The sequence below is a fragment of the Rhinoraja longicauda genome, chromosome 44, assembly GCF_053455715.1.
Source record: "Rhinoraja longicauda isolate Sanriku21f chromosome 44, sRhiLon1.1, whole genome shotgun sequence".
In the NCBI taxonomy this organism is placed as follows: Eukaryota; Metazoa; Chordata; class Chondrichthyes; order Rajiformes; family Arhynchobatidae; genus Rhinoraja; species Rhinoraja longicauda.
Window position 1 is genome coordinate 2,846,471 of NC_135996.1, and position 24,138 is coordinate 2,870,608.

The following is a 24,138-nucleotide window of genomic DNA, read 5'->3' on the forward strand; positions in this document are numbered from 1 at the left end:
TCCCTGTGACGCCGTGGGTTTCACCAGGTGCTCCGATTTCCTCCCGCATTCCAAAGACGTACGGGTTTGTAGGTTAAATTGCCTTTTGCAAATTGTTCCTAGTGTGTAGGATGGGAACTTGTGATCGCTGGTCGGCGTGGACTCAGTGGGCATGGACTCGGTGGGCTGACGAGCCTGTTTTCATGCTGTATCCCTAAACTAAATGAGAGGAGGGATGCTGGATGTAAAACTGGAGGAAGCAATTTGGGTAGAAATGCACAGGTGGGAGGTGACAGAAAGGATGAAAGAGAGCTGGTGGGCGCGCTCTGGGATGGGAGAAAAGGAGCAGTGAAATGGAAAGTGGAGGGAAGAGACAGGAGAGAGAAAAGGGGGGAGGGGAGAAAAGGGGGGGATACTGACTTGTTTCTCTTTTTGAAGCGTGCAGGATTTTAACTTTTTTTCAATGGTTCATGGGGTTACCAATAATTAAGGACTAGACTTTGCAAAGAATTGAAATTAAACATAATTACCACACATGAAAATCCCAATACAAAAGATTTGCAGCTGTTTTAAGGGGTTGGACACGTTAGAGGCAGGAAACATGTTCCCAATGTTGGGGGAGTCCAGAACCAGGGGCCACAGTTTAAGAATAAGGGGTAGGCCATTTAGAACAGAGAGTTGTAAATCTGTGGAATTCACTGCCTCAGAAGGCAGTGGAGGCCAATTCTCTGAATGCATTCAAGAGAGAGCTAGATAGAGCTCTTAAGGATAGTGGAGGTATGGGGAGAAGGCAGGAACGGGGTACTGATTGAGGATGATCAGCCATGATCACATTGAATGGTGGTGCTGGCTCGAAGGGCCGAATGGCCTCCTCCTTCACCTATTGTCTATTGTTTTGAGGACTGCTCCTCGATAAATTGTCTGCTTGTGCAATAAACAGTTAAGACATTTTGGTTCTCTGGCAGTAAGTAGTGATTGTTGTTTCTTATTTCTTGGTCATTTTCTCGAGTTATTCAGAATGTTAACTTCATAGGTTATAGGACAGAATTAGACCATCAATAACCAATTATAGCATGTGGAGGAAGGAAAGGAACAGCCGATGCTGGTTTAAATCGAAGGGCCCGTGTCCTTGCTCTATCTCAAAACCAAACTAGGGCGGCACGGTGACGCAGCGGTAGAGTTGCTGCCTTACAGCGAATGCAGCGCCGGGGACTCGGGTTCGATCCTGACTACGGGGTTCTCCCCGTGACCTGCGTGGGTCTTCTCCGAGATCTTCGGTTTCCTCCCACACTCCAAAGACGTACAGGTATGTAGGTTAATTGACTGGGCAAATGTAAAAATTGTCCCTAGTGTGTGTGGGATAGTGTTAATGTGCGGGGATTGCTGGGCGGCGCGGACCCGGTGGGCCGAAGGGCCTGTTTCCGCGCTGTATCTCTAAATCTAAATCTAGTTCTATGTAGGAACAAACTGCAGATGCTGGTTTACACCTGAAACTGATTCAGTCTGAAGAAGATTCTCATCTCTGTCAAATTGTGAGTGTTTATTTTAATGTCTTCCCATCTCTTTGCAGATGGCCTGGGCAGCGAGCGCCTCACTGCGGAAGAAATGGACGAACGCAGGCGGCAAAATATCGCCTACGAATACCTCTGCCACTTGGAGGAGGCCAAACGGTGAGATGGCTTTTCAGAGGCCTTTGGTGTGTGGCTTATTTGTGGTACAGGTCTACCACTGATTTTCCGGCACTATCTATCTATAATCTATAATACTAAAACTCTCGTTTGTTTGTGATCGAACATCAGCCAAAACGGTACACGATAGTGCGACAATTTTAGGCCCACCTTACTCGCCATTGTCACTTTAGTGGTAATGCAAGTAGTTTTATTGAAATCGGTGTTATATTTTTTAAGTTATTCACATTTTAAAGTTTAAATCTATCTCCGAGGGAGGGAGGGAGAGGGGTGGAGGGGGGGTGAAGGAAGGAGGTTGAGGGGGATGGAGTGGGAGGGAGGGGAAGAGGGGAAGGGTAAGGGGGTGGAAGGGGGGAGAGAGGGAGGGTGGGGGAGGAGGGAGGGTGGGGGAGGAAGGAGGGGTGGGGGAGGAAGGAGGGGTGGGGGAGGAAGGAGGGGTGGGGGAGGAAGGAGGGGTGGGGGAGGAAGGAGGGGTGGGGGAGGAAGGAGGGGTGGGGGAGGAAGGAGGGGTGGGGGAGGAAGGAGGGGTGGGGGAGGAAGGAGGGGTGGGGGAGGAAGGAGGGGTGGGGGAGGAAGGAGGGTGGGGGAGGAAGGAGGGGTGGGGGAGGAAGGAGGGTGGGGGAGGAAGGAGGGGTGGGGGAGGAAGGAGGGGTGGGGAGGAAGGAGGGGTGGGGGAGGAAGGAGGGTGGGGGAGGAAGGAGGGGTGGGGGAGGAAGGGGGGAGTGGGAGGAAGAGGGGAGGGGGGGGTGAGGGGTGGGGGGACAGGGTGCTGCACTAATGCAGGAGAGGTTTGGGCCCAACGGGTCCGCTTGGTCTAGTTTTTTACTAAAGCACTGCTTTATTATCTGTTTTGTCGGACCACCAGAGGTCATGACCTGGGGGGGGGGGGAGGGAAGGGGGAAGTGGTTATTTATGAGGGAAGTGGGTATTAGGAATGAGTTGCCAGTAGAGATGATAAAAGCAGGTACAACTACAATGCGTAAAAGTCATTTAGACAAGTACATAGATAGGTTAATTCCCGGATCGAGCCTGAGTCTCCGGCGCTGCATTCGCTGTAAGGCAGCTACTCTTCACACAGTGGTGAATCTGTGGAATTCTCTGTCACAGAAGGTAGTTGAGGCCAGTTCATTGGCTATATTTAAGAGGGAGTTAGATGTGGCCCTTGTGGCTAAAGGGATCAGGGGGTATGGAGAGAAGGCAGGTATGGGATACTGAGTTGGATGATCAGCCATGATCATATTGAATGGCGGTGCAGGCTTGAAGGGCCGAATGGCCTACTCCTGCACCTACTTTCTATGTTTCTACCGCTGCGCCACTGTGCCGCCCAGACAGTCCAGCGAGGAGCCAATGAGGTAGATGGGAGGTCAGGAGCATTTTCTAGTTGGTGATAGGATGGGTTCAGTTGGCTGATAACAGCTGGGTAGAAACTGTCCCTGAATCTGGAGGTGTGCGTCTCCACACTTCTGTACCTCTTGTCTGACTGGAGAGGGGAGAAGAAGGGAGTGACCGGGGGTGAGACTGCTCCTTGATTGTGCTGCTGGCCTTGCCGAGGAAGCGTGAAGTGCAGATGGAGTCAATAGAAGGGAGGTTGGTTCGTGTGGTGGTCTGGACTGCGTCCACATTTCCCTGCAAGGTCTTGCGGTCGTGGATGGAGCTGACCACAAACCATCCCAATAAAATCCTTTCTATGGTGCATCTGTGGAGGCCAGCGAGAGTTGTTGGGGGGGGGACGGGGACTGCCGAACTTCCTAACCTTTCGAAGGAAGTAGAGGGTGGATACAAAATGCTGGAGTAACTCAGCGGGTCAGGCAGCATCTCGGGAGAGAAGGAATGGGCGACGTTTCGGGTCGAGACCCTTCTTCAGACTGATGTCAGGGGGGCGGGACAAAGGAAGGATATAGGTGGAGACAGGAAGATAGAGGGAGATCTGGGAAGGAGGAGGGGAAGGGAGGGACAGAGGAACTATCTAAAGTTGGAGAAGTCGATGTTCATACCACTGGGCTGCAAGCTGCCCAGGCGAAATATGAGGTGCTGTTCCTCCAATTTCTGGTGGGCCTCACTATGGCACTGGAGGAAGGGTCTCAACCCAAGACGCCACCCATTCCTTCTCTCCCGAGATGCTGCCTGACCCTCTGAGTTACTCCAGCATTTTGTGTCTACCTTCGATTTAAACCGGCATCTGCAGTTTTTCTTTCCTACACAAGGAAGTAGAGGCATTGGCGTGCTTCTCGCCTGGTGGGGGAGGGGAGGAGAGGCAGTGACTGGCGCTTGACTATGCTGCTGGCCTTGCCGAGCCTCTGAGCATTGTCTCTGTTTTTTCCTGATGTAGGTGGATGGAGGTGTGCTTGGGTGAAAAGCTCCCGCCCACCACTGACCTGGAAGAGAGTTTGAGGAACGGTGTCATCTTGGCTAAGCTGGGCCACCATTTTGCGCCCATTGTCGTCCCACAGCGGAAGATCTATGACCGCGAGCAACTGCGGTACAAGGTAAGGGGGGCATTATGCACTGATGGGTGTGCGGTTGATCTCCTGAGAGAATACCACCGGTGGACACCCTTCATCCATTTAAAGCAAGACCGATAATGTCGGTTATGTGGAGCAACAGGTCGTGTAGTAACACGCGATGGCTTGGGTTAAAGCATGTGTTCCAGGTCTGTGTTTTAGTTTTAGAGATGCAGTACAGAAACAGGCCGTTCAACCCACCGAGTCCACACCGACCAGCGATCCCAATTGCTATTGAGGGCGTGCCGCGTAGGTTTACTAGGTTAATTCCCGGAATGGCAGGACTGTCATGTTGAAAGACTGGACCGACGAGGCTTGTATACACTGGAATTTAGAAGGATGAGAGGAGATCTTATCGAAACGTATAAGATTATTAAGGGGTTGGACACGTTAGAAGCAGGAAACGTGTTCCCAATGTTGGTGGAGTCCAGAACAAGGGGCCACAGTTTAAGAATAAGGGGTCGGCCATTTAGAACGGAGATGAGGAAAAACTTTTTCAGCCAGAGAGTTGTGAATGTGTGGAATTCTCTGCCTCAGAAGGCAGTGGAGGCCAATTCTCTCAATGCATTCAAGAGAGAGCTAGATAGAGCTCTTCAGGATAGCGGAGTCAGGGAGTATGGGGAGAAGGCAGGAACGGGGTACTGATTGAGAATGATCAGCCATGATCACATTGAATGGCGGTGCTGGCTCGAAGGGCCGAATGGCCTCCTCCTGCACCTATTGTCTATTGTCACTCTGTAGGATAGTGTTAATGTGCGGGTAAACACAAAATGCTGGAGTAACTCAGTGGGTCAGGCAGCATCTCTGGAGAGAAGGAATGGGTGACGTTTTGGGTCGAGACCCCTTTTCAGACTTTCGATTTAAACCAGCATCTGCAGTTTCGGGTCGAGGAATCGCTGGTCGGTGTGGACTCGGTGGGCCAGAAGGGCCTGTTTCTGTGCTGTGTCTGAACTAAACTATGACACAAAGCGCTGGAGTGATTCAGTGGGCCAGGCATCTCCAATCTAAACTGAACTAGCACTATCCTACACACTAGGGACAATTGACAATTTTTTACCAAAGCCAATTAATCTACAAACCTCCTCCCACGTCTTTGGAGTGTGGGAGGAAACCGGAGCTCCCGGAGAAAACCCACGCAGTCACCGTTCTTTCGTAACGCTACAAGTGAAGTAGCTGATTTGCACCACGGGCCTGGAACGCATGCTTCAACGAATCCATCGCGCTGTACGTCACGATCTGAGTGGCGCAGCGGGTGGAGCTGCTGCCTCACAGCGCCAGAGACCCGGGTTCAATCCTGGCTATGGGTGCTGTCTGTCCAGAGTCTGCACATTCTCTTGTGAATGCGTGGGTTTTCCCCGGGTGCTCCGGTTTCCTCCCATATTCCAAAGTTCTACAGGCTTGTAGGTTAATTTGGCTTCGGTAAAAATTGTAAATTGTCCTTGGTCTGTAGGATAGTGTTGGTGTATGGTGTGATTGCAGGTCGGCATGGATTCGGGGAGGCTGATGGGCCTGTTTCTGCGCTGTATCTCTAAATTAAATTAAACTAAACTAAGACAAAAGCCCGCGTTCCCAATCTCGTTGTATCCCTGTACAATGACAATAGATAGAAACATAGAAAACAGGTGCAGGAGGAGGCCATTCAGCCCTTTGAGCCAGCACTGCCATTCATTGTGATCATGGTTGATCATCCACAATCAGTACCCCGTGCCTGCCTTCTCCCCATATCCCTTGATTCCTCTAGCCCCTAGAGCTCTATCTAACTCTCTCTTAAATCCATCCAGTGAATTGGCCTCCACTGCACTCTTTGGCAGGGAATTCCACACATTCACAACTTTCTGGGTGAAAAAGTCCCTTCTCACCTCAGTTTTAAATGGCCTCCCCTTTATTCTAAGACTGTGGCCCCTGGTTCTGGACTCCCCCAACATTGGGAACATTTTTCCTGCATCTGGCGGCACGGTGGCGCAGTGGTAGAGTTGCCGCCTTACATTGAATGCAGCGCTGGAGACTCAGGTTCGATCCTGACTACGGGCGCCGTCTGTACGGAGTTTGTACGTTCTCCCCGTGACATGCGTGGGTTTTCTCCGAGATCTTCAGTTTCCTCCCACACTCCAAAGACGTACTTAATTGGCGTAGGTTATTTGGCTGGGCAAATGTAATTTTTTAAAAAAAATTGTCCCTAGTAGGTTAGTGATAGTGTTAGTGTGCGGGGATCGCTGGGCGGCGCGGACCCGGTGGGCCGAAGGGCCTGTTTCCGCGCTGTATCTTTAAATCTAAAAATCTGGCTTGTCCAGTCCTTTTATAATTTTATACGTCTCTATAAGATCCCCTCTCATCCTTCTAAACTCCAGTGAATACAAGCCTAGTCTTTTCAATCTTTCCTCATATGACAGTCCCTCCATCCCGGGGATCAATCTCGTGAACCTATGCTGCAGTGCCTCAATAGCAAGGATGTCCTTCCTCAAATTAGGAGACCAAAACTGCACACAATACTCCAGATGCGGTCTCACCAGGGCCTATACAACTTCCCGATGGCAGGGGTGAAATGAGAGCGTGGCCAGGGACGTGTTGGTCTCTGATGCTGGCTGCCTTCTTGAGGCAGCGGCTCCCATAGATCCCTTCGATGGTGGATGACTGTGATGGGCCACTTTTTTGCAATCTCCTGGTTTTAATGCAGTACGTAAGAGTGTCAAATTTGTGTTTCCACAGGCAACTGGGCTGCACTTCAGACACACTGACAACATCAACCACTGGCTGAACGCCATGGCCAAGATTGCCCTCCCATCGGTACGGTGAAAGGCAGTTCCTCTCCTGATCCGTGAAGCTTTGCGGCGATCAAGCTTTTGTGATCGTGTTGGAGTCCGGAACGCGCGGACGCGAGAATCACGGGGCAGAATGATGGAACAAAGACACCAAATGAATCATTGCATTTGTTCGTTATCCTGGTGAAGCCTGAGGGTTGTTTGAGGGTAGACCGGGATCCTTGTTGGCCTGATGCCATTCCGAGTTGAGAAATGGACGAGTGGAAATGTGAAATAGAAATCAAAAACAGCTGAGGCTAATTGTCAGTTGAGGAAACTTAAAACTTTGGTGGACACAAAATGCTGAGTAACTCAGAGGGTCAGGCAGCATCTCTGAAGAGAAGGAATGGGTGACGTTTCGGGTCGAGACCCTTCTTCAGACTTTCGATTTAAACCAGCATCTGCAGTTTCTTTCCTACTATATAGCAGCCAGCCTTTAGACAATAGACAATCGGTGCAGGAGGAGGCCATTCGGCCCTTCGAGCCAGCACCGCCATTCATTGTGATCATGGCTGATCATTCTCAATCAGTACCCCGTTCCTGCCTTCTCCCCATACCCCCTGACTCAGCTATCCTTAAGAGCTCTATCTAGCTCTATCTTGAATGCATTCAGAGAATTGGCCTCCACTGCCTTCTGAGGCAGAGAATTCCACAGATTCACAACTCCCTGACTGAAAAAGTTTTTCCTCATCTCTGTTCTAAATGGCCGACCCCTTATTCTTAAACTGTGGCCCCTTGTTCTGGACTCCCCCAACATTGGGAACATGTTTCCTGCCTCTAACGTGTCCAACCCCTTAATAATCTGATACGTTCCGGTACAGGTCCACCACCGATTTTCTGGCGACTGGTGGTCCGACACCTCCTTTTAACCCGGACAAAATTACGAGAGCGCACTTGAAATCCCCCCTGGAAGTCCCCCCCAAACATGTGGTGCCCAGGCCGGGTGAGGCAACCCATCGGGACTTCCGCGGACAATCGGCGGGTCAAATGTCCTCCTTGCGGCTGGGGCTTTGAAACTCCGGCCCGACCAGAGCCGGCAAATCCGTCCCTGCAGCCGACTACCGAGACTGATCGACGGTTCCCCCTTCCGGCTGCGGCTCTGGATCTTCCCTTCCCATCATCAATCTAAGCCCTCGAGTTTTGCGCTCCCCTACCCTGGCAAAACGACTGTCCATCCACCTTATCTGTACCCATGGGCAACCTTGTCTACAATGCTCCAGGTCCCAGCCTTTGTCAATGGCACACTGATGTATTAAAGTAGTATATTATAAAAGTGCAACTTTTAAATGGCATTTTGACACAAGTAGCACGGTGGCGCAGCGGTAGAGTTGCTGACTTACAGCGAATGCAGCGCCGGAGACCCGGGTTCCATCCCGACCACGGGTGCTTGTCTGTACGGAGTTTGTACGTTCTCCCCGTGACCTGTGTAGGTTTTCTCCGAGATCTTCGGTTTCCTCCCACACTCCAAAGGCGTGCAGGTATGTAGGTTAATTGGCTTGGTAAATGTTAAAAAAAAAAAAATTGTCCCTAGTGTGTGTAGGATAGTGTTAGTGTGCGGGGATCGCTGGTCGGCGCGGACTCGGTGGGTCGATAGGGCCTGTCTCCGCGCTGTATCTCTAAACTAAACTAAATATGTGAATAGAAAGGGTTTAGTAAGATATGGGCCAAATGCATCAAATGGGACTAGTTCACAATGCCAACTTGGTCAGCATGGAAAGGTGGGCTAAAGGGCATGTTTCTATGCTGTACAACTCCATGACTCTAGTACTTTATAGCTGTAAAAAATGGTGTGATTTTAGTTTAGAGATATAGTGCCAAAACAGGCCCTTCGTCCCATCGAGTCCGCGTCGACTAAAGATCTCTGCACATTAACACTATCCTACACACACTATATACCAAGCCAATTGACCTACGAACCCGTACTGGTCTTTGGAGTGTGGGAGGAAACCCACGTAGGTCACGAGAAGAACGTACAAACCCCACACAATACAATACAATGCATCTTTATTGTCATTGTACAGGGGTACAGCGAGATTAGGAATGCGCCTCCCATACGATGCAATAAATTAATTAGCTAGTCAGTATTAATTTAAACAACCCAATGAAACAAATTAGAACAGTTTTAAACAGAATAAAGTGCAAGTAGATCTGTGCCGGTTCGCTGTGCGATGTGACCATCCGGCTCAGCAGGACCGGTTCATAGCAGCTATGGCCCTGGGGATGAAACTGTTCCTGAGTCTGGAGGTGCGGGCGTAGAAGGCCTTGTATCGTCTGGCCGATGGTAGAAGTTCGAACAGGGGTGTGAAGAGTCTTTGTGGATGCTGGTGGCTTTTCTGAGGCATCGTGTGTTGTAGATGCCCTCCAAGGCTGGTAGCTGTGTTCCGATGGTCCTCTGAGCTCTATGGACTACCAGCTGCAGAGCTTTCCTCTCTGCCTCCGTGCAGCTGAGATACCACACAGGGATGCCATGTGTTAGGATGCTCTCTATGGTGCAGCGGTAGAAGGTCGTCAGCAGCTGTTGGGGTAGACCAGACTTCTTCAGTGTTCTTAACAGACAGTACCCGAGGTCGGTATCGGTCCTGGGTCTCTGGCGCTGTAAGGCAGCAATTCTACTGCTGTGCCACCGCGCTGCCTGTAATGTGCTGTAGAACCTTTCATTGGAAGAGCGTCATTAGAAAGATTTTTTGTTCCATTGCAGATATTTTATCCGGAAACCACGGACATCTACGACAAGAAGAACATTCCCCGCGTTGTTTATTGCATTCACGCTTTCAGGTACGATACGATAGAACTTTATTTGTCCTAGCAGAGATATTGATCTGCCAACAGTCATAAAACATCAAGATATGTGAAATTAATGTAACGAGTGGAAAGGATTGGCGATATGCAAAGATTGGGAAGGGAGTCACTCTATCCCACGACAGAAGGGGGAGGAGTTGGACGGTTTGATAGCCACAGGGAAGAAGGATCTCTTGTGGCATTCTATACTATATTGGTACAATACTTTTAAGAGGAGCAAAATTAGGCCATTCGGCCCATCAAGACTACTCCGCCATTCAATCATGGCTGACCTATCTCCCCCTCCTAACCCCATCCTCCTGCCTTCTTCCCATGACCTCTGACACCCATACAAATCAAGAATCTGTCTATCTCTGCCTTAAATACATCCACTGACTTGTGGCCTCCACAGCCGTCTGTGGCAAAGAATCCCGTAGATTCACCACCCTCTGACTAAAGAAATTCTTCCTCAACTCCATCCTAAAAGAACGTCCTTTAATTCTGAGGCTGTGCCCTCTGGTCCTAGACTCTCCCGCTCGTGGAAACATCCTCTCCACATCCACTCTATCCAAGCTTTTCACTATTCTGTAAGTTTCAATGAGGTCCCCCCTCATTCTTCTAAACTCCAGCGAGTACAGGCCCAGTGCTGTCAAACGCTCATCATATGGTAACCAACTCATTCCTGGGATCATTGCATTCGAAAATCTTGTTTTAAAATTTTTACAAGTGCCGGGATGGTGTACTATCACAAAAAAAGGACTGCTTTTAACTTGAGATTGTTGTACGGGTTTGATTATGATTCCTCTGTGTGGAAGTCACGTGTGCTTGGCCACTTCTCATTGTCCTGCAGCAGAATGAGCAAGATTGGTAGATTGGTGATGTGCACTTTGGCAACTGAGCTTTCCTTTATCTTTTTGCAGCCTTTACTTGTTCAAACTGGGTCTGGCTCCACAGATACAGGACCTCTATGGAAAGGTGAATTTCACAGGTAAGACTGACTTGTAGTCATCCGATCATCACCTGCGTGGTCAGTGTATTTTAAAATTTATGTTAGTTTAGAGATACAGCGCGGGAACAGGCCCTTCGGCCCACCGTGTCCGCACCGACCAGCGATCCCCGCACGTTAACATTATCCTGCACTCACCCGCGACAATGTTTACATTTACCAAGCCAATTAGCCTACAAACCTGCACGTCTTTGGAGTGCGGGAGGAAACCGAAGATCCCGGAGAAAACCCACGCAGGTCACGGGGAGAACGTGCAAACTCTGTACAGGCAGCACACGTAGTCGTGATGGAACCCTGGTCTCCTGTGCTGTATTCGCTGGAAGGCAGCAACTCTACTGTTGTGCGACTGTCCAGCTTTATTTTAGTTGAACACAACTAAAATAGGGTGGCGCAGTGGCGTAGCGGTAAAGTTGCTGCCTTGCAGCGCCAGAGACCCCGGTACGATCCTGACCTCGTGCTGTCTGTACGGAGTTTGGACGTTCTCCCTTTGACCGCGTGGGCTTTCTCTGGGTGTTCTGGTTTCCTCCCACACTCCAAAGAAGTGCGTGCTTGTAGATGAATTGGCTTCTGTACATTGTCTGTGTCTACACATTGGGGACATTGTTTCTGGTCTTCAGACTGATAGTGAAGTGGAGAGAGCTGGCAGAAAGAGTTGAGGGGAAGGAGTTGCCACAGGATAAACTGTGACTCGAAACGTTGAGTGTCTATATCGCTCCATAGATGATGCCTGACCCAATGAGTTCCACCAGTAGTTTGTCTTTGGCTCAACATTGCAGCATCTGCAGTTTCCTTGAAGGTTTCCTTGACAGCACATCCTAAAGTCTGCCTAGGCCTATATGATCTCCCAGTTGCAAAACACTTTAATTCCTATTCCCACACTGACCTTTCTGTCCTGGGCCTCCACCACTGTTAGAGTGAGGCCAAATGCAAATTGGAGGAACAGCACCTCATATTTCGCTTGGGTAGCTTACACCCCAGCGGTAAGAATATTGATTACTCTAACTTCACGTACCCCTTGCTTTCCCTCTCTCTCTGTTCCTCGCCCACCCTAGTCCTCCAACACGTTTACTGTTCTCCTGATTAATGTTACTGTTTGGATGCCTCATTGTCACCTTTCCCCTCAGCCATTAATTAATGAACCGTTCTACATTTCCTTGATCATAGAAACATAAAAACATAGAAAATAGGTGCAGGAGTAGGCCATTTGGCCCTTCGAGCCTGCACCGCCATTCAATATGATCATGGCTGATCATTCAACTCAGTATCCTGTACCTGCCATCTCTCCATACCCCCTGATCCCTTTAGCCACAAGGGCCACATCTAACTCCCTCTTAAATATAGCCAATGAACTGGCCTCAACTACCTTCTGTGGCAGAGAATTCCACAGATTCACCACTCTGTGTGAAAAAAAACTTTCTCATCTCGGTCCTAAACGACTCCCCCCTTATCCTTAAACTGTGACCCCTTGTTCTGGACTTCCCCAACATCGGGAACAATCTTCCCGCATCTAGCCTGTCCAACCCCTTAAGAATTTTGTAAGTTTCTATAAGATCCTCCCTCAATCTTCTAAATTCCAGCGAGTACAAGCCGAGTCTATCCAGTCTTTCTTCATGTGAAAGTCCTGCCATCCCAGGAATCAATCTGGTATCATCGTCTGCTTTGATCCATTGTTTTCACATCTCACCCTTCCGTGTCTCTAGTTTCCCTCTCCCCTGACTCTCAGTCTGACGAAGGGACTCAACCCAAAACGTCGCCCCTTCCTTCTTTAGTTTAGTTTAGAGATACAGCGCGGAAACAGGCCCTTCGGCCCACCGAGTCCGCGCCGACCAGCGATCCCCAAACATTAACACCCACGAGGGACAATTTTTACATTTACCAAGCCAATTAACCTACAAACCTGTACGCCTTTGGAGTGTGGGAGGAAACAGAAGATTTAGATTTTAGATTTAGAGATACAGCGCGGAAACAGGCTCTTCGGCCCACCGAGTCCATGCCGCCCAGTGATCCCCGCACACTAACACTATCCTACACACACTAGGGACAATTTTTTTAAACATTTACCCAGTCAATTAACCTACATACCTGCACGTCTTTGGAGTGTGGGAGGAAACCGAAGATCTCGGAGAAAACACACCCAGATCACGGGGAGAACGTACAAACTCCGTACAGACAGCGCCCGTAGTCGGGCTGGAACCCTGGTCTCCGGCGCTGCATTCGCTGTAAGGCAGCAACTCTACCGCTGCGTCACCGTGACCGCTTCTCTCCAGAGATGCTGCCGCTGAGATACTCCAGCATCTTCACCCTGAAGACATGATCTTCCTCCTGCCACGGTGCATCTTGTAGCCGATGACTGTAGTTACCATGGAACAGCTACGCAGAGTGCTCAAGGCGAGAGTTGGCGTATCGGTTGTGCTGCCAGCTTCATTCTCCTTGACTGTTGTTGGAACGTCACTCGTATTTTAATCGGCTTGCTTAGCTTCTGAACTCTGCTTTCCTTACAGAGGAGGAGATCAATAACATGAAAACCGAGTTGGACAAATATGGAATACAGATGCCCTCGTTTAGTAAGATCGGTGGAATCTTGGCCAACGAACTTTCAGTCGATGAAGCAGCAGGTAAGGTGGAACACAGAACATGGAACAGCACATGGGTCGGCGCAGGGGTAGAGTTGCTGCCTCATCGCGCCAGAGACCCAGGTTCGATCCTGACCACGGGTGGAGTTTGTACGTTCTACCTGTGACCGAGTAGGATTTTCTCCAGGAGCTCCGGTTTCCTCCCACATTCCAAAGATGTGCGACTTTGTAGGTTAATTGACTTTGGTAAAGATGGTGTGTAGGATAGTGCAAGTGTATGGGGGGGTATTTATTCACAAAATGCTGGAGTAACTCAGCAGGTCAGGCAGCATCTCGGGAGAGAAGGAATGGGCGACGTTTCGGGTCGAGACCCTTCTTCAGACTGACCTCAGGGGGGCGGGACAAAGGAAGGATATAGGTGGAGACAGGAAGATAGAGGGAGATCTGGGAAGGGGGAGGGGAAGAGAGGGACAGAGGAACTATCTAAAGTTGGAGAATTCGATGTTCGTACCGCTGGGCTGCAAGCTGCCCAGGCGAAATATGAGGTGCTGTTCCTCCAATTTGCGGTGGGCCTCACTATGGCACTGGAGGAGGCCCATGACAGAAAGGTCAGACTGGCAATGGGAGGGGGAGTGGAAGTGCTCAGCCACCAGGAGATCAGTTTGGTCAATGTGGACCGAGCGCAGGTGTTGAGCGCAGGTGCATGGGGGGGATCGCTGGTTGGCGTGGACCCGGAGGGCCGAAGGGCCTGTTTCCGTGCTGTATCTCTAAACTAAACTGACATTTTACACGTGCTTGATTTACATGCGTTTAGAATAACCCGCTTGTCTTATTACGACCAAAGTTTAATTTACGCGCTCCTATTTTCGGAATAACACGCTCAAATCTATGCCTGGTGCCCTGTGGCAGCATAAGCGCCTGGCATAGGTTTGATTTGTGCGTATTTTTGATTTGCGCGCTAATTTTCAAGCACGTAACCCCTCGTATAGCACAGACGCAGGTCCTTCGGCCCACGATGTCGGTGCTGAACGTGATTCTCTGTAAAAGATTTGGGCATGCTGATAGATAGATATTGTTTTTTTTCCTAAATCTTAAAGCAAAATCCAAACCACCAGGGATATTCTTCCAAGATGGTCTTCCCTTTATTCAATGGAATTGTCAGTGAAATACTTTGTTTTTTGTACAAGCCGGTGAAATCATACAGTAGGCCTCAGTGGCACGGTGGCGCAGCGGTAGAGTTGCAGCCTTGCAGCGCCAGAGACCCGGGTTCAATCCTGACTACAGGTGCTGTCTGTACAGAGTTTGGACCTTCTCCCCGTGACCTGTGGGTTTTCTCCGGGTGCTCCTGTTTCCTCCTACACTCCAAAGACGTGCAGATTTGTCGGCTAATTTTCTTGGTAAAATTGTGTCCCTGGTGTGTGTCGGACAGTGCTAGTGTGCGGGGATAGCTGGTCGGGGTGGACTTGTTGGGATGAAGGGCCGGTTTTTGCGCTGCATCTCTAAACTAAACCTAGGCAGATAACAAAGAGTCACCAATGTTACTCAATGTAAGAGTCTCAATGTAAGAGTCTCTTGCCCAGAGTAGGGGAATCAAGGACCAGAAGACACGGGTTTAAGGTGAAAGGGAAAAGATTTAATAGGAATCTGAGTGGTAACTTTTTCACACAAAGGGTGGTGGGTGTATGGAACGAGCTGCCGGAGGAGGTAGTTGAGCCTGGGACAATAGACACCAGACAATAGGTGCAGGAGGAGGCCATTCGGCTCTTCGAGCCAGCACCGCCATTCAATGTGATCATGGCTGATCATTCTCAATCAGTACCCCGTTCCTGCCTTCTCCCCCTGACTCCGCTATCCTTAAGAGCTCTATCTAGCTCTCTCTTGAATGCATTCAGAGAATTGGCCTCCACTGCCTTCTGAGGCAGAGAATTCCACAGATTCACAACTCTCTGACTGAAAAAGTTTTTCCTCATCTCAGTTTTAAATGGCCGACCCCTTATTCTTAAACTGTGTGGCCCCTGGTTCTGGACTCCCCCAACATTGGGAACATGTTTCCTGCCTCTAACGTGTCCAACCCCTTAATAATCTTATACGTTTCGATAAGATCTCCTCTCATCCTTCTAAATTCCAGTGTATACAAGCCTAGTCGCTCCAGTCTTTCAACATATGACAGTCCCGCCATTCCGGGAATTAACCTAGTAAACCTACGCTGCACGCCCTCAATTTTGTGTCTACCTTCGATTTAAACCAGCATCTGCAGTTTTTTTTCCTACTATATAGCAGCCAGCCTTTAGAGACATACTGCACGGGAACAGGCCCTTCGGCCCAGCTCAACTATGCTGACCGAAATGTCCATATACACTCGACCCATTTCCATACATTTGTCTCGTATCTCTAAACCTTTCCTATTCCATGTTCCTGTCTTACTAATGTTGTTATTGTACCTCCCTCAGCCACTTCCTCTGGCAGCTCGTCCCATGTTAGTCACTGTGTGGAAAAAGTTGCTCCTCAGCTGCCTGTGAAATCATTCTTCTTAAACCAAGGCGCTCTAACTCTTCAATTCGTAACCCTGAGGAAAAATGCGATGTGCGTTTACCCTGTCTATTTCCCTCGCAATTTTATACACCTATAACATCATCCCCCACCACCCCCGGTCTCCTTTGCTTTGGGGCGGTCACAGTGGCGCAGCGGTAGAGTTGCTGCCATGCAGCGCCGGAGTCCCGGGTTCCATCCTGACTACGGGTGCTGTCTGTATGGAGTTTGTACGTTCTCCCCGTGACCTGCGTGGGGTTTCTCCAAGATTTTCGATTTCCTCCCACACTCCAAAGACGTGCAGGTTTGTAGGTTAATTGGCTTGGTAAATGTAAAAATTGTCTTGAGTGGGTGTAGGATGGTGTTAGTGTGAGGGGATCGCTGGTCGGCATGGGCCGAAGGGCCTGTTTCTGCGCTGTATCTCTAAACTAAACTAAAGGGGATAAAGTCTCAGCCTGTCCAACCTCTCCCTGTAATGTAGGCCCTTGAGTCCTGGCAACATCTTTTGTTTATTCTGTGGTCTTGACTTCCCATGGGTAGTTTTGTGCTCTTGTGGTCTGGCATTAAATAACTTTGCATTCTGGAGCAAGATTCAACATTTATACCTGCAGAGTTTAGTTTAGAGATACAGCACGGAAACTGGCCCTTCGGCCCACCGAGTGAAAGTGGTGGGGGAGTAGGGGCGGAGGGGGTGGGGAGAGGGGGGTCGGGGTGGGGCGGACCACTCCTGCATTGGTGCATCCCCCTCCCCCCTCCCTCCGTCCCCCTCCCTTTAAAATGTTAAAAACTTTAAAATGTGAATAACTTAAAAAATATCACACCGATTTCAATAGACAATGGGTGCAGGAGGAGGCCATTCGGCCCTTTGAGCCAGCACCGCCATTCAATGTGATCATGGCAAATCATTCTCAATCAACTTGCCACGTCGGGGCGGTCGTGGCTCCCGACATTGAAGCCCCCGCCGGGCGGAGAAAATCCCGTGGCCTATTCCAGGCCGCGCCGGACGGTGAAAGGTCCGTTGCGGGCCGACCCAAGTCCCGCGATTCGGGACGGGGGAAGACGCTGCCGCTGCCGATGTCGGCCCCCACCCAGGGGCCTGTGAGCTTCCGACGCTTGTTTGTGTAGTTTTGTCAATCCCACCCTTCAGTTTATCCCTGCAAATTATGTCCCCTAAATCAATATCTAATTTCCTGTTTTAAAAAGCCCTGACTGATTGTGATACTGAGATGCTATGAAAATATGTTGAAATTTGCTTAAATCCATTGTAAATTCAAGTCCCCTCGACCTTGTACCATAACTAATGGGGCCAGCTTCGTAGTATTTACTACCAGCTTCGTAGTATATCTCTATCCGTAATGACCCTCCTGTGAGGTGTAATTGGGATGTTTTATTGAGTTAAATGTACAACGACAGCCCAAGTTATTAATTGTTGCCAACACAACATGCTGGAGTAACTCAGCGGGACAGGCAGCATCTCTGGGTAGAAGGAATGGGTCGAGACCCTTCTTCAGACTGAGAGTTAGGGGTGAGGGAGTCACAGATATGGAAGGGTGAGGTGTGAAAACGAGACATCAAAGGGGATCAAGTGCAAGGAAAATGTAGAATAGATCATTGTTAGCTTGGGGCAGGGGACAACGAGGCAATAGACAATAGGTGCAGGAGGCCATTCGGCCCTTCGAGCCAGCACCACCATTCAATGTGATCATGGCTGATCATTCTCAATCAGTACCTCCAGGTGCGGTCTCACTAGGGCCCTGTACAACTGCAGAAGGACCTCTTTGCTCCTATACTCAACTCCTCTTGTTATGAAGGCCAACATTCCATTGGCTTTCTTCACTGCCTGCTGTACCTGCATGCTTCCTTTCAGTGGCTGATGCACTAGGACACCCAGATCTCGTTGTGCGTCCCCTGTTCCTAACTTGACACCATTCAGATAATACTCTGCCTTCTTGTTCTTACCACCAAAGTGGATAACCTCCCACTTATCCACATTAAACTGCATCTGCCATGCATCCGCCCACTCACACAACCTGTCCAAGTCACCCTGCAACCTCATAGCATCTTCCTCACAGTTCACACTACCACCCAGCTTTGTATCATCTGCAAATTTGCTAATGGTACTTTTAACCCCTTCATCCAAGTCATTAATGTATATTGTAAATAGCTGCGGTCCCAGCACCGTGCCTTGCGGTACCCCACTAGTCACTGTCTGCCATTCTGAAAGGGACCCATTTATCCCCACTCTTTGCTTTCTGTCTGTCAACCAATTTTCTATCCATGTCAGTACCCTACTGCTGAGGCATATAGAGTGATGATACAGTGTGGAAACAATAGACAATAGGTGCAGGAGTAGGCCATTCAGCCCTTCGAGCCAGCACCACCATTCAATGTGATCATGGCTGATCATCCGCAATCAGTACCCCGTTCCTGCCTTCTCCCCACACCCCCTGACTCCGCTATCCTTAAGAGCTCTATCTAGCTCTCTCTTGAAAGCATTCAGAGAATTGGCCTCCACTGCCTTCTGAGGCAGAGAATTTCACAGATTTACAACTCTCTGACTGAAAAGGTTTTTCCTCATCTCTGTTCTAAATGGCCTACCCCTTATTCTTAAACTGTGGCCCCTTATTCTGGACTCCCCCAACATTGGGAACATGTTTCCTGCCTCTAACGTGTCCATCCCACTTAATAATCTTATATGTTTCAATATATCTTGTATGAAACAGGCCCTTCGGCCCAACTTGTCCACACCGGCCAACATGCCCCAGCTACACTAGTCCCACCTGCCTGCGCTTGGTCCAGTTCCCTCCAAACCTGTCCTATCCATGTACCTGTCCAACTGTTTCTTAAACGTTGGGATAGTCCCAGCCTCGACTACCTCCTCTGGCGGCTCGTTCCATACACCCACCACCCTTTGTGTGAAAAAAGTTATCCCTCAGATTCCTATTCAATCTTTTCCCCCTCACCTTGAACCTACTGTGTCCTCTGGTCCTCGATTCCCCTACTCTGGGCAAAAGAATCTGTGCACCTACCCGATCTATTCCTCTCGTGATAAAGATAAAATGTAATCAGGACAGTCGGACTGGCTGGAGCACTCGAACGGGGGAGGGATGAATAGAGAGGGAAAGCAAGGGTTACTTGAAGTTCGAGAAATCGATCTTCATACCGCTGGGTTGTAAGCTGTTGATGGTATTGGAAACCGTTTCTGCTATCGAGCTGAAGCGAATACTGCTCCTGAACAAAGCACCTGCAGCACACCCCTTTGTTGAGGCTGAGATCAATGAACCGAACACTGCCCTGGAAAGCATTTTTATTCATTAATGAGATGGAGGCCTAGCCAGCAAGGTTGTCTCTGGTCGATGTGGCAAATCCAACAGCCTGACCGCGGGACAAGACGGCAGGGAAGAGAAAAAGACATTTTGGCCTTCCATCACAGTGAGGAGGGACTGGAGGAGACTCACTGTGATGGATGTTTCTTTTTGTTTGGTGTTAGTTGTGATTGTATGTGTTATTGCATTTTTATTGATTAATCTTATTGGTCTTATTGTTCAACTGCGGGTAATGTTTCATTTTACTACACATTTATGTGTATGTAACAAATAAACGACTATTGACTATTGATGGATATGAAACCGTGAGAGGCATGGATAGGGTAGACTACCTGAATATAGACACAGCGAATGGCTCGAATGGCTCTTCTCTGGAGAGAAGGAATGTGTGACGGTTCGGGTCCAGACTCTTCAGACTGGTCAGGGGAAAGAGAAACGAGTATATATACACAGTGATGTAGAGAGATCTCTCGTTTCCCTTTCCCCAAACTAGTCTGAAGATCTGAAGAGGGGTCTCGACCTGAAACATCACCCATTCCTTCTCTCCAGAGATGCTGCCTGTCCCGCCGAGTTACTCCAGCATTTTGTGTCTATTTTCCCTTTATCATGTATCTGTACACTGTGAATGGCTCGATTGTAATCGTGTATTGTCTTTCTGCTGGCTGGTTAACACGCAACAAAAGCAACAGGTGACAATAAACCACACTGAAACTGAAAATGCAGGAGTAACTCAGCAGGTCAGGCAGCATCTCTGGAGAAAATGGTACGGTGACGGTAGAAGGGCCGAAGAGCCAAATGGCCTCCTCCTGCACCTATTGTCTGTGTTTCTAAGAACCGCAGCTTGCTTCCGGCCACGTGATCACGTGCATTCAATGCATTTCGACTTACAATATTTTCGCTTTCCAATGAGTTTCTCGGAAGGGAACCCCCTCATAAGCTGAGGAGCACCTGTACATGATTACAATCGACCCATTTACAGCGTATTGATACCATATAACCATATAACAACTACAGCACGGAAACAGGCCCGTTCGGCCCTTCCAGTCCACGCCGACCACTCTCCCTGACCTAGTCTCATCTACCTGCACTCAGACCATAACCCTCTAATCCACTCTTATCCATATACCTATCCAATTTACTCTTAAATAATAAAATCGAGCCTGCCTCCACCACTTCCACCGGAAGCCCATTCCATACAGCCACCACCCTCTGAGTAAAGAAGTTACCCCTCATGTTACCCCTAAACTTTTGTCCCTCAATTCTGAAGCTATGTCCCCTTGTTGGAATCTTCCCCACTCTCAAGGGAAAAGCCTACCCACGTCAACTCTGTCCGTCCCTCTTAAAATTTTAAAAACCTCTATCAAGTCCTCCCTCAACCTTCTACGCTCCAAAGAATAAAGACCCAACCTGTTCAACCTCTCTCTGAAGCTTAAGTGCTGAAACCCAGGCAACATTCTAGTAAATCTCCTCTGTACCCTCTCCATTTGATAAGGGAATGTGTAGGAAGGAACTGCAGATGCTGGTTTGAACCAAAGATAGACACAATGCTGGAGTAACTCAGCGGGACAGGCAGCATCTCTGGAGGGAAGGAATGGGTGACGTTTCGGGTTAAGACCCTTCTTCAGACTAGTCAAGTCAAGTCAATTTTATTTGTATAGCACATTTAAAAACAACCCACGTTAACCAAAGTGCTGTACATCAGTTCAGGTACTAAGGACGAACATACAATGGCACACAAACATAACAGCACATACATAAACAGTTCACAGCGCCCCCTCAGAGGGCCTCAAACGCTAGGGAGTAGAAATAGGTTTTGAGCCTGGACTTAAAGGAGCGGATGGAGGGGGCAGTTCTGATGGGGAGAGGGATGCTGTTCCACAATCTAGGAGCTGCAACCGCAAAAGCGCGGTCACCCCTGAGCTCAAGCCTAGACCGCGGGATAGTCAGTAGCCCCAAGTCGGCCGACCTGAGGGACCTGGAGATAGAGTGGTGGGTTGGAAGATTTTTGATTGGCATTCCTTCTCTCCAGAGATGCTGCCTGTGTCCCGCTGGGTTACTCCAGCATTTTGTGCCTGTCTTCGTGATAATGGCGTAACGTGTAGTGGTTGTGACTGAGTGCCTGCCTTTCTTCTCCGCTCAGTGCACGCAGCTGTGATCGCCATTAACGAGGCCGTCGATCGAGGGCTTGTGGAGCAAACCGCGGCGGCTCTGCGTAACCCCAGTGCCATGCTGGTGAACCTTGTCGACAGTCTTGCCCCAGTGTACCAGGAGATGCTCTACCAGGCGAAGAGTGAGAAGGCAGCCAATGCCAGGAACCACCTTGACACGGTGAGTCGTACTCCGCAAACTGTTCATATCTGTTTTGCTGCCACCATAGTTAAGTTTTGAGCTGCGGCGCAGAAACGGGTGCTTCAGCCCACCGTGTCCGCGCCGACCAGCGATCCCCGCGCACTTTGTTGTTGTTGTTTGTCCTTCGGGTTGGAAGATGACCATGACTTCACTTTCAGTTGGAGGAATGGTGACTGTGGGTCCGGAAGTGACTGGTGAGGCCAATCCGGGCCCGGAAGGCACGCCCACACGTAGGACACAAGTGGATGCAGTGTTGCAGTGGGAGTGGAGGTAGCCCGAGCCTTGCTCGCGGTGCGTTTCCTCTGGGCCTCTGCAGTGCGTCTGTTCTCTGCTGCACGCGTTCCTGTGGTGAGCTTGCTACGCCAGGTTGGATGGTCCAGAGCAAGAGACTCCCAAGTGCTGAGGTTGATGTCCAAGTCTTTGAGGGACACTTTGAGGCAGTCCTTAAACCGTTTCTTCTGTCCTCCTACTGAGCGCTTGCCCTGACACAGTTCTCCATACAGAAGCTGTTTTGGCAGTCGACTCTCGGGCATTCTGACGACATGGCCTGCCCATCTGGCTTGGGCTTTCTGTAGGAGGGTGTGGACGCTGGGGATTCCGGCCCGTTCCAAGACCTCTGTGTCGGGAATTTTGTCCTGCCACCTGATGTGAAGGAGTCTGTGTAGGCCGCTCATGTGAAAGTGGTTGAGCTGTTTGGCATGTCTGCTGTAGACAGTCCAGGTCTCACTGGCATAGAGAAGAGTGGTGAGTACCACTGCACTTACAATATCCTACACGCACTAGGGGCAGTTTACAATTATTTTACTTCAGAGATACAACGCGGAAACCGGCCCTTCGGCCCACCGAGTCAGCGCCGACCAGTGATTCCCGCTCACATACACGACCCGACACACACTGGGGACAATTTGTAATTATACCGAAGCCAATTAACCTTCAAACCTGTACGTCTTTGGAGTGTGGGAGGAAACCGAAGCACCCGGAGACAACCCACGCAGGTCACGGGGAGAACGTACAAACTCCGTACCAACGGCACCCATAGTCAGGATCGAGCCCAAGCCAGATGGGCAGGCCATGTCGTCAGAATGCCCGAGAGTCGACTGCCAAAACAGCTTCTGTATGGAGAACTGTGTCAGGGCAAGCGCTCAGTAGGAGGACAGAAGAAACGGTTTAAGGACTGCCTCAAAGTGTCCCTCAAAGACTTGGACATCAACCTCAGCACTTGGGAGTTTCTTGCTCTGGACCGTCCAACCTGGCGTAGCAAGCTCACCACAGGAGCCCGTGCAGCAGATAACAGACACACTGCAGAGGCCCAGAGGAAACGCACCGCGCGCAAGGCCCGGGCTACCTCCACTTCCACTGCAGCAGCCATCCACTTGTGTCCTACGTGCGGGCGTGCCTTCCGGGCCCGGATTGGCCTCACCAGTCACTTCCGGACCCACAGTCACCAATCCTCCAACTGAAAGTGAAGTCATGGTCATCTTCGAACCCGAAGGACCAACAACAACAGTCAGGATTGAACCCGGGTCTCTGGTGCTGTTAGGCAGTGTCTCTCCCCTCTATGCCACCGTGCCGCCCAAAATATACCATGCCAATTAACCTACAAACCTGTACATATTTGGAGTGTGGGGGGTAACCAGAGAACCTGGAGAAAACCCAGGTAGGTCATGGGGAGAACGTGCAAACTCCGTACGACAGCACCCAATCCAGACAGTAGTCAGGATTGAGCCCGGTTCTCCGTGGCTGCAAGACAGCGACTATACAGCTGTGCCACCGTGCTGCCCTTCTGTTCCTGAGCTTTTCTCCTGAGAAAATTATTCGGTATCCTTTCTTGATGTAGGTGAGTCAAGAAGTATCGAGCAGGCAGCATGGTGGCATGACAGTAAAGTTGCTGCCTCACGGCGCCAGAGACCCGTGTTCCATTCTGACTATGGGTGCTGTCTGTACGGAGTTTGCACGTTCTCCCCGTGGCCTGCGTGGGTTTTCTCCGGGTGCTCCGCTTTTCTCCCACATCCCAAAGACGGGGGGGTGGGGGCTTCTGCACCCGACCTTGACAGTGAGGAAGATAAGACCCCCTGGTTCGTCTCACCAGGCCTTTAGTCCAGCGTCCCACTGCCATCGCTAAAACTTCATCCGATCTGTGGAATTCTTTGCTACAGACGGTATGATACTTTAATTGCCACGTGGATAGAGTGGATGCGGAGAGGATATTTCCACTAGTGGGAGAGTCCAGGACCAGAGGGCACAGCCTCAGAATTAAAGGATGTTGCTTTGGATGGTGCGGCTCGGCCGCTGGACTTAACATCGCCCGGTGCGGCTCGGCCGCGGGACGTTTCGGTGCCCGGTGCGGCTCGGCCGCGGGACGTTTCAGTGCCCGGCGCGGCTTGGCCGCTGGACTTAACATCGCCTGGTGCGGCTCGGCCGCGGGACGTTTCGGTGCCCGGTGCGGCTCGGCCGCTGGACTTAACATCGCCCGGTGCGGCCGCGGGACGTTTCGGTGCCCAGGGTGGCTCGGCCGCGGGGCCTTGCGGGGGCTGTGCGTGTCGTTTGCCTCGATAGTCAAGTCAAGTCAAGTCAATTTATTTGTATAGCACATTTAAAAACAACCCACGTT

General features: G+C 50.1%; 1 protein-coding gene across 1 annotated transcript in view; it reads left to right on the forward strand.

Annotated features, from left to right (window-relative positions):
- Positions 1 to 1,569: 1,569 nt before the first annotated feature.
- iqgap3 (IQ motif containing GTPase activating protein 3) overlaps positions 1,570 to 24,138 on the forward strand; it is a 135,431-nt gene continuing 112,862 nt past the window's right edge. Inside the window, exons 1-7 of the mRNA XM_078432052.1 lie at positions 1,570 to 1,649; positions 3,997 to 4,153; positions 6,875 to 6,952; positions 9,665 to 9,741; positions 10,665 to 10,732; positions 13,252 to 13,365; positions 21,319 to 21,510. Coding sequence (XP_078288178.1) covers positions 1,585 to 1,649; positions 3,997 to 4,153; positions 6,875 to 6,952; positions 9,665 to 9,741; positions 10,665 to 10,732; positions 13,252 to 13,365; positions 21,319 to 21,510 — 751 coding nt within the window. The 5' untranslated portion in view covers positions 1,570 to 1,584. The remainder of the gene's footprint in view (positions 1,650 to 3,996; positions 4,154 to 6,874; positions 6,953 to 9,664; positions 9,742 to 10,664; positions 10,733 to 13,251; positions 13,366 to 21,318; positions 21,511 to 24,138) is intronic.